This window comes from Atta colombica, unplaced genomic scaffold, assembly GCF_001594045.1.
Source record: "Atta colombica isolate Treedump-2 unplaced genomic scaffold, Acol1.0 scaffold233, whole genome shotgun sequence".
In the NCBI taxonomy this organism is placed as follows: Eukaryota; Metazoa; Arthropoda; class Insecta; order Hymenoptera; family Formicidae; genus Atta; species Atta colombica.
This window is the reverse complement of record NW_017259331.1, coordinates 335,181-346,399: the sequence shown is the minus strand read 5'-3', so window position 1 is coordinate 346,399 and position 11,219 is coordinate 335,181. Positions and strand designations below refer to the sequence as shown.

The window sequence follows — 11,219 nt, the reverse complement described above, 5'->3', positions numbered from 1 at the left end:
ATAATAATCGTCCGTTTGAACAAATATTGTTCCATTTGAAAATAAAAAATTATGTACATCATTTTAAATAAATATTAAATAAATTAAGTATTTTTAAATTTAAAAATTTATATTATTCTTACGTTTTATATCAAGCACATTGAAAGCCTTAGAATCGCAGAAATTAATCCTTTCAGTACTCACATACATCATACATTCATTTTCAATGGTTTACATTCATTTTCAATGGTGATCATATATTTCAAACTAGTAAGGCAGGGTTTTGCATTCAAATGCCACGAATGCAGCTAGATTTAAATATGACCATCTAATTCTCCGTTTATGATTTAGATATATGTATGACAATTATATTATAAATATCAAATATTAATATAATAAGAAAAATTATTAGACTCATTCTGAATTAAGGAAAAAATAATTAATCGCCTTCTACATTCATAAAATTTATTTAACTCAATATATAAATTAAAATTGAACAATTTATTAAAGCAGATCTTAAAATAAAAATACGTACAAGAATTATCTTATTATTATTATTTTTATTAAATGTAGCGCTTTAAATTAAAGCAGATGCTTTTTAGTTCGCATAATTCACATGATGACATAAATGTGCAATTACAAACAGAAAACATAGAGATTATTAAAAATACATAAAATTAACAAGATGGCTTTCACTGTGTATGAAAATACATTTTGACATTAAATTTATTGCTAATATGTATTGCTAATTCGTTATCTTGAAATGGAACTTTTCACTAGTACTAGAAGCCAAAGAGTTCTTGTTTCGATAGAGTAACGAGAAAGCCGCCAAGCTGGCGAGTCTAACAAGCTGTGTGTCGACGATGATGGATGACGAGGAACAGGAAGAGCTCCGTTGCACCGGCAGCGACGTCGAGATCGAGGAATACACCGACACCGAGGAATCGCCATATGTCCCTTATCAGGCGGGCGGTGATAAGCTGTTCGATACCGATCGCGAAAATTGGCAGAAGCTCCGTTTCCTGGTTACTCTTGTGTCGGTTGCAATATCAGTTACCGTTCTCGTTATCAGCTATCCGCTTTATCTCGAGAGCGTCGCCGCTGTCTCCAGCGCTTACACAGGTAGACAGAGGCATACGTGCACCTATTTATACACACAAACGCACTCACATTCACACATCTTTACGGATTGCACTAATATACGGAGGTACATGATGTCTAAATTAATGTGTAAATTGAGTGGCCATTTCCGACTGATGGATCTCGCAATTTCGGGATTTTGGAGTTAAATATCTCGAGGATCAATTTCTCGGGATTGCAATTACTGCAAACAATTTATTTATATCCGCGAACGTTCACCATGTGCTGCGAGATGTACGCGCATATCTCTCGGATTCTCGTCATTTCCAAAATTATAGCTCACTCTGGCTGATATAATATCACAAGAGAAGCAACCGAATTACATAAAATATGGTACTGGTAGTATCTAATCTTTAAAAATTATTTACGATATATATTTGCTAAAAGTTACAAAAAAAAAAAACGAAATTTAAATTAGACTTCAATTAGACTTTTTCATTTTGGATAATTCTCTACTTATGATTTTATTAACCGTTGACTCGTTTATTTTTTAACATTATTGATTAAAACAGTAGAAATATTTATTCGACTAGAGCAGAGCTAAAATTGGATGCCACTTCAATTACACGGTAAATTCATTAATATTGACGCTTTAATTAATTTCATGTCGTTGTCATTTTGACTTTTTCGCTTTATTCATGGCAATTTAATATGTTTCCAAATCGGCCTTCATGACTCTTGCAGGACTCCTTTTCACTGCCCTGTGCTCCGCTTGTATTTTGGGGTTGGTGTACTTCGTCGTGGACAGAGTGTCACCACCACCGCCATTAATACCGAACAGCATGCGGATTAAGATCCCCCGCTGTGGTCTGATCAAAATAAGCACTCTGTACGCCCTCTCAGGAATCCTAATCACTCTGTCTCTCGATCGGAATAGGGTGTTATGCCACTTACAAGATCCGATAAAGGGCATTACTCTCGTCTTCTCTCTCGTCTATTACTTCTTTTTTTGTCAAAAAAGTGAGTGCTTTAGAATTGCATGTTGGTATTGTTATTTTATCAACGTTTTATCAAATACAATAAACAATAAGCAAAATAATTTACCATTCATGTAATTGCGTTACACAAATGCCAAATTATTTTGTTTGTTATGATAAGCTAAAACGTTTTTCCGGCGAAGCGTGTATTAAATGATGTGAAATTTTAGACTTAATATATTTATGGTACGTATTATTGTTTTATATTTAAATATTTATACAGGAAGTATTAATTCAGAAAAATAAAGGATTTATTGAGAATAATTCTACGGTACAGTATTAGCTTTAGAAATAATGAGAAACTATTTTTGAAATTAATTCTTTTTAATCCTACAATGTGATAAATTTTACATACAAGTGAACGAAGTTATTGAATACTAATGAACAACTATGTCTTCAATAGTCATTAGGAAGTCCCATTTGTCATTTATTAAGATAATTTGGAAACAAACTTTTAAAAATTCTGTCCGTTATATATCAATTTAGACCCCCTGATGATTAGTAGAGAAGGATTATGACAGAGAACGTGGTTTCAATATTTAAGCAATTTTGTATTATTTTGTTATTATATACTGTGTTATGAAAAAACACACGATTGAACTATATTCCATCATTTCAAGATTTCTGTTTGTTCTTTTTTTTCTTTTAAATTAATAATGAAGTTGTTTGTGTTTATAAAATTCTATGTTTTATATTTTGTTATTAAAAACATGAAATATATAAAAAGCTTAAATTACATTAATTAAGAGTGATCTATTTTTTTGTACGTAATATTTATGTATTGATAACAATACTATATTATTCAATAGTGATAGCATTCTAGAGTTAATTGTATCAAGCTCCGGAAGTTAATTAAAGTGACCTATTTTCTTGTATGTAAAATTTATTTATACATATATCAATAACAATACTAAAACTCAATAAAATTAACATTTTAGAGTTGTATCAAACTTCGGAGATATTTTTTTGAAATAATAATTCTTGTTATTTTTCGAAATATAATTTTTTTCTAATTGCATGCAGATTTACGGAATTCCTCCCTCGAATGTTTTCAGTGATGAGTCTGCAGCGAATATTTTCGAGCACAACTATAATAGTGGGTCTGTTTATAAGCGTCGATTACGGTCTCTGTGACGAGTTTCGTTGTCGAGGAAGAGAAGTTTCTTCGCACACAGCCGCCATGAGAGGATCCTGGGGTGCTCGGGCGGTTTGGACGTTCGTTTACGTGGGCTCTCTCGCCGCCTTCGCCATGTTCTTCACTATGCTTGAACGCCATTACACTACCGGGGTAATTTATCATCGACATTCTTGCGCAAATCGTAGTTTATTCGCTCACAACACCCGTGGGATCTCCGATGATATATCGACACGATTTTTATTAAACTCAGTTTCGAAAGAACTTCTAATTTTAACTCTTATCAGAAAAGATTGAAGAAGTAGGATTTTTATTAAGTATCTAAGGAATACATCAAGTCAGAAGAAAGTCTAGATGATTTTATAATGTTATGAAAGTCAAAATGATTTTTGTTATTAGGTAAAAAAATTTAACTGTTTTTCGATATTAAGAACCATAATAAAATCATTTTGATTTTTTGTGTCTTGGATAAAAAAAATAAGAAAAATGTTTTGAGATTTTTCTTTCATTCCATAATTATGTAATTCATTAAAAGGAGTGCCATATTTATCGAACATTTTTATATGTACGTCTTTTTTTTCTTGGATTTTTTGCGGATAAGCCGGTTTCTTATTTGACGATTAGTTTTTTGATCGTCGGATTTTCGTTTATATCTTCCGAACAACTTGTTTCGGTGGAACGAATGACATTCGTAATCTTCCGTTTCCAGCAACAGAACATGTGCCAGATGATGACAACGCAGCACAATTCTTTCCTATACACGGTGTCTCGTCTAGTGTCTTCGCGCGATATTCGTCGTCGTGGCTCCGAGGAGGAGGGTGGTCGATTGTTGCACGTGACCGATCCGGATCCCACGATAAAACCAAAAAGCTACCCCAAGCCACCGGTGATGCAAACCCTTTTTTACATACACGTCATTGCTTTCTTCGCCATCCTGACGTTCTGCTGGCTCGACACTTTGCCCGGTGTTGGCAGGGTGAGTGACATAAAAAGAGACGCATCATTTATTTACTATTATCAACGACGAATCAGAAGATTTTTCTTAGGCTAAATCTTTAACAATAAAAATTTTCAATTCTTTACATTAACTTCTCTTGAATTTGCAATTAATAAAAACCTATATCAGAGGAGAAAGCCATCTTTTAACCTTTGGAGGACCGGAGGCCCTTTTAAGGACTATGAACAATTTTAGTTAATTTTTTTGGGAATTTATAGCTCATAATTAGCTCGAAAATGTTGTAATTGATGTCCGCATATATTTTGGAGAGTAGGCCGCATAGGTTTTTCGGCAATCGTACCATGCATGAGACATTATTTAATGAAATTAATTTTATTGCATAGACATAATTTATTGCACTAAAAAAATGATTTTATATACGTTATTTGTGAAATTTTTACTCTACAATGATGATAGACAATTATTCTAACAATATCTCATTATATTTAGTTAAAAAAACAAAAAATAAAAAATGTCATTTTTATCCGGACCGAAAACCTCTTTAAAGATTCGACAGTAGCGCCAACTTTTTCGCCACTCAACCCCACATTGACATTAGCAAAAAAGTTCTAGTCCTTAAAAGGTTGATCAAAAACATGCCGGTCCTCAAAAAGTTAAAATTGATATAATATGTTTTCGTTTTATTTTTATTTTAATTGTGGATTTTAATTTGGATTTTTATGGCGACATTTTTACACTGTATAAAAATAACTATCAGAATAATTAATTCTGAATTTTATTTCATCAATCAAAATAAAAAATTACGATAATTTACGAAAGTTAAATATTTTAAAAACATATCATTTATTTGTGAAATATAAGTTACATTTTCAAATATAAATTCTTCAAGATTTTTAAAAATATATTTCAAATGAAACTGTTATGCATAATTTTATTATTTTAATAATATACATAAAACAAAAAATATAATTTTTTATTTTTGGCTATGAATTGGCAGCTTTATAAGAGAATATTAATTAAATATGTTTTATTTTAAAAATTATTTTTTAAATGGCGTTTCAGGGTCTATCACCCGTTGAACTCTATCGTACTGTCGAACGTGGACTAATATGCCACTTTAAAGGTGATAATGTATGCGCGAACGTTTCCAGTCACGGGTGGATTTTCTTATTCGCGTATGTTATCTTCGCGATCTCGAGTCTCAACTTCCTGTCGTTGTGCGAAAGCTCAGTGTTCAGCGTGGCCACCGCTACCGTTTCGCTTCCGCTGTCTGGTATCTGGTGGAGCATTTACAGGATGGACGTTAGTTTACACGGGGGTAAATATCTAAATGATTTTTAGTTTTAGTTTGAATTTTGCAACGATTTGCCTTGTGTTGCGCAATATAAATATTAAAACGGATAACAGATATTGAAGCAAAAGTTAGTTCCGTAGAGAGATACGTGAAACATGGTAAAAATTTATTTTCTGGATTTACGAATATAATCTTCTAAAGCAGAATACTCTCTCTTAATTAAGTTGAAATAAATTTCTTTCACAATTTATTTTAACTTATTTTTTTTTATAAAAATACAAACAATTACATATTAGACATTCTATTTATAGATTAGATATCTGGATTACGAATTCTCAATTTCAATTAAGAATTAACATGTTCCCTCTTACAGTTACATTATTACGAATTCGTTTATGAATTTCTTATAATCACGTGTCATTTTCTCAGACCTGCTTTTCGTAGATTGCCTAAGTAGAACATAAAAATCATCAAGATCAAAAATTAAAAGTAAAGAGTGGGCTAATGAGAGTGATAGAGTTCTCTCGCTAAAGATTCAATTCATTTCTATTGTGTGATTATTGCTGAAGATGACTCGAATGTCAGTCGAAACGTCGAAATTAAAGATTATATAAAAATTTAAAAAATAAATTGAAAATTTATATATATAAATTTGCACAATACTTACATCGCTTCACTCTCATTAACTCGCTTTTTACTTTTAATTTTTTGACATTTTTGAAAGTGCATACAATTTTAAATTACTATTTAAGATTGTCTTACTTTTTTAATTATCATAATAATATCATAAGAACATCATAATTTATCATCATAATTTATTTGTCACTTATAAATTTATTTTCAAATATCAAATGGTGACGTCCTATATGATATCATTAACTTAATTAGAACTTTATGTTTTACCTAGGCATTTGATCACGTAATTGCATAAAAACCTGAGTACTGAGAAACTTTAAAAGATTTATCCTGAACAGGTTTCATCTCCTGGTCACCAGGAGTAACGGGCGAGCTGATCTGCGCCTTGCTTGGTCTTCCTGTCGTGCTGCTCGGTCTGGGCCTGCTGGTCAGATCGCACTTCAGAGATACACAGATTCCTTACCAAACTATTCAGCCGCCCGACATCCAGCCGCACGAGGCCTGTCACAGATGAATCTCTCTGTAGCATCTAGCCTGGCCTCGCGACGAGGTCGACACCACGTGCGGTGATCCACGAAAATGAATTCTGATCGATTCGATGGGTATGACGATAAACCGTTGCTCTCACATCGAATTGATCGGAACAAACGATATTAACAAGACAAATTTCACCGAGCCGGGATAATGTTATTGTTGTACACTTGACAGATATATTTTGTCAACTGTTTCCAGATGCATTGATCTCTCCCTTTGACCACGAAGTCATCAAGGTAAAATGAATCATAAAATGATCTTCGATTCGGTCGTATATCACTCTGTCGATTTACATGCAAAAATATATCGGCAGATCGGCTAATTCGGCGTCTGTTAATTCTGGCTGTAACGTTTTCTTTTAGAAATAAAAGATTAGAAAAGAATTAATTTAATTCTATTAAAAAGAATAAGGTAACCGGACTCTAATAATACTCTATATGCCCTTCCTAGGCTTTACAATTTTTTTTCATTTTTTGCTGACTCTAAAATTAAAAAATTGATCACATTTAAAAGAGGGAACATTTCTGAATGTAATAAAAATTATGAGACATTTTGAAACATTTATATACTAGGTGCAGTAAAGATTTAAAAAAAAGTAAGCATTCTGCGCATACTGAGTACACGTAACATCCAATATGACCTAAGTATGTTTCCCTCTTTTTCGTAAAAAAAAAAGAGAAAAATGAGAAATAAAGTGATCAATGTTTTTTATAAGATTGTAAGTTATTATCGATATATTGACATGTTTATTAATATATAATTAATACAAAAAACGTTTCCAAATTGGACTTATCTACTTATCTACTTATTTCCGTGATGTTTAATGGATGAATTAGAATTCATGATCTGAAATAATAAAAATATAAAAAAAAAATTATACAATTGATATGTGTACAGTTACCTATAGTCATATTAGTTCTTACAAAGAAGTTCTACCTTATCTTTTTCTCTTTGATTATAATGAAAGCTTATGATAAAAATAATAAATTAACTATCTGATATTGTAAAATATGAATACAGAGTTATAACAACATGATCTACTGAAATTAATAATCATTTTTTGTAGTTATAGGAAGCAATTACTTTCTTACGAAATATTACATCACGCCTATGATATTCTGGATTTTCTTTACTGATAACTAAATGAACAAATTAAACAATAAACTGATGCAATCAAGTCAGATAGACAACCTGCAAATTACTACTGTTATCTGTTGAATTAATTGTGTAATTACTCATACTATAAATAGTGAATAGGATGTTTTGAATACACCGCCCCATATTGGATCTAGTTACCTTAATTTATTATAAAACGATTTATTTACTGCTTTTTTATTTTATTAAATAATATTTATTGTAGTTATAAATTTAATTTAATTGATCACAATATAATTGGTCAATATAATTTAATTGAGGTTAAAAAATTTTTATCGTGAAAATTAAATTAGTGCCAGAATTAATTGACATTGTTAATAAAAAGTCAGCCGAAGATTTTCTGGACAGTATTTAGTGTTTTAAATATGCACTTTACGTGCGTGCTCCCGCAAAATTCATTTCTCCAAACGCGGAGGAATAGCGCGCGAACATTTGTGATAAGAAAAAACACTAATTATATTGGTAATTATCCCTATAAAAAAAAAGAAGGATAGTTGCGCGAGAAAGAAAGGAGAAAGAAAGCGATCGATGTTTCCTATATATTTGCCAAACGCGAACGTTCGCACTGTCACGCGAGCACGACAACGTTATAGCCAATTTATATTTTATTTTGATAACGAGATGTTTTATATATTTTCGAAAAAGTTCAAATTACACATGTTGAGAACCAGAGTAGTGAGTGGATGAGGCAAAGGGCCCCAAAAATGTATGTTTCTACAAACTTGCATGCACAAGAGTTAAGAATCTTCCAATCTTACTTGACTTCTGAACTTCAATGTCGTCACTCTCGAACTTGAGTGTTTTTGAAATCAGAAAATGAAATATACGACGACCAATTTCGAGATTATATTGATTAATTTTAATAATCACTCAATTCTTAAAATATTTGAGAGTATTTTTTCTTAGATGCCAAAATATGTGTATATGTTTCTCTGGAAATGAACCATTTTCAAATAACAATCATTTTTCAATAATCTTATTATAACAATGAATCTATGCGAATCTACATACCGTAATTATCTAATGTCTAATGCTTGTTTCTATCATATAGATTAACTTTAGTCTGGGTTCAATTTACTCTTCATTTTTCTCTGATTCTTATAACTAAAAAAAGATGAGTTACTTGAATCGAGATCAAAATTAAACTGCATTGATAGAAATGAGTCTAAATTAGAAACATTAACTTAATTTTATTTAATTAATGACATTTGCCTCAGACGTTAATTTAATTTCACTTAATTAATGACATTATTGCAGTCCAATTAGGGCCAATCAGATAGTTAAACTCTGTTAGATGTTCTATGGATATTGGCTAAATGATACTATGGAGAAATCGCCAAATAGGGAAATGGATATTGACACTCTCTTGACGAGTTGAATGTTGGGAAACCAAGTTATGTTGGAACCCAAATCTCCAAGAGACATTCTAAAGACATCCAGAAGACAACCTATATGGACGTCTCCTGGATATCTTTTGGATGAAGCATGCTGTGCGAGAAGCTTAACTTCAATTCGCACATCAAGTAACATTTGCAACTCTGTGCATACGGATGTAGACGACACTGTATCTCATCAAAAGAAAAACTTGCGAAAGAACGGTTCACTTACGGCTAAAATCGCAGCTTTCAACTTTCACGTTGGGAATAAAATAATAAAGTAAAGAAGCGAGCGACTGAAATACGCTCGTACGCGTGTGTATGAGTATTTTCTCTCTGCTATGTTTCCGACTAACATCAGATAGTTACTGTATCAATAACTTGAGCGTACAAACTGTTACGAACTAGTTGGGTCCTGGCCGTGCACGTTTAACTTGCGTTTTCCCTGCTGTCAACTTGTAAAACTCGTCACGCATCCACGGAAGTTTCCAAATAACATTAACTATCCATTTATGCGCCGTTAGCAAAAATTTCTTCCATGTATTTTCCTCTTCACTGAACAGAGTGCCAATTATATATAATCTTCTAATGCCAATTATATACTATCTTCTTAATATTTAAATTTGTTACGTTCTTATTTTTCTATTAGATTACAATAAATATCAATATTAGCTTTTGTTTTAAATTACGTTTTCTTTCAAGTTTTTTTTATGTATATTATCTTTTACAAAATTGCTTTTAGCAACAAATTGATAATATATTTTATATGACATTTTTCTTGAAATACATTCACAATAAATATAAACGTTTTATATTTATATCTTTTGGCTATCATATAATTTCCACTTTATTAATTAGTGTCTTTTTATTAAAAAATTATTTTAATAATTTTTAAAGTTTATAAAAAATGAAAATTAAATTCAAAATGGAAGTTATTAAATTTTGTAAAAAATTATTTTTATTTTTTACTTTTTCCCTTTTTTATTTATTTTTATTCCTTATAACTACGAAACATCTGTCGGTCATCTCAACTTCTATGAAAAGTTCTCTCTACTCCCTGTCTTCGTAACTCCTTCTCCTCCGAAATTACTAAATAATCAAACTTCTCTGAAAGAACAAAAAGGAAAATCAAAAGTTCAAAAGCGGCTCAGAGCGATCTTACAGAATGAAAAAAAAAAGAATATTCGTGCCAAAAACTCATTCGAGTCTCGTGTAACTCGATTTAAGCTAATTGTAAGTATTATCGCGCGTTTGCATAGTGGTTGCATTATTACAATATTTCGATATAATAATAATGATAATGAGATAATAACAATAGTAATAATAATTTGTAAGTGTCGTTATTTATGTCAGGTGTCGGATCGCGACACTCAGCGTAGCTCGTTGACAGCGATTATTGAATTCAGGCTGTAAGTTAAATAGATAGTAAGTCAGAGGAAGATATTAACTTTGTTGGAAGTGTGTCGAAGTATCTTATTCTATGGAAATGAAAGCAGCTATACGTCCACATTTTTTACAGTAACAGTAATGGCGTTTTAAGAGAAAGTAAATAACAGCGCTGACTGAGTGCAACGATAATAAAGTTAATACGCCATTCTCCTTGTTGCAATCAGTAGCTTCGTCGATAAATCGACTATCGCTAAATGTCATAGTAATAGCCTTCATAATGAAGTTGAATATACTCTCTTGTGCTGTGTCTAACATAAATATAATTAATCAGAGGCTTTGGTGCAGAAAAAAAAAGACCGGTTTATGAACTTTTTCTTTAACAGAAAAAAAACTATAGCATCTCTTTTTATTGTATACCAAAGGCCTGCTAGTTACATCATTTAATTTCCAACAAAGTTTTTGCTTCATTCCTAACTAATTTTCTATTCTCCCAGATTCAGATTATTTTTCGTGAAATTTCAAATAATTCCTTACTGTGCCAAAGTCCTCAATTTTAAACATACACACATACACACACACACACACACACACACAAACACACACACACAAAACAAAAACAATTTCTGTACTTTATACATACATATAT

The 11,219-nt window shown here is 31.4% G+C and overlaps 1 protein-coding gene across 1 annotated transcript in view; it reads left to right on the top strand.

Moving 5' to 3' along the window:
• LOC108688453 overlaps positions 1-6,794 on the top strand; it is an 8,686-nt gene extending 1,892 nt beyond the window's left edge. Inside the window, exons 2-7 of the mRNA XM_018194718.1 lie at positions 792-1,101; positions 1,804-2,079; positions 3,152-3,384; positions 3,941-4,207; positions 5,252-5,507; positions 6,458-6,794. Of these exons, the coding sequence (XP_018050207.1) occupies positions 843-1,101; positions 1,804-2,079; positions 3,152-3,384; positions 3,941-4,207; positions 5,252-5,507; positions 6,458-6,633 (1,467 nt within the window). The 5' untranslated portion in view covers positions 792-842 and the 3' untranslated portion in view covers positions 6,634-6,794. The remainder of the gene's footprint in view (positions 1-791; positions 1,102-1,803; positions 2,080-3,151; positions 3,385-3,940; positions 4,208-5,251; positions 5,508-6,457) is intronic.
• The last annotated feature ends 4,425 nt before the right edge of the window (positions 6,795-11,219 follow it).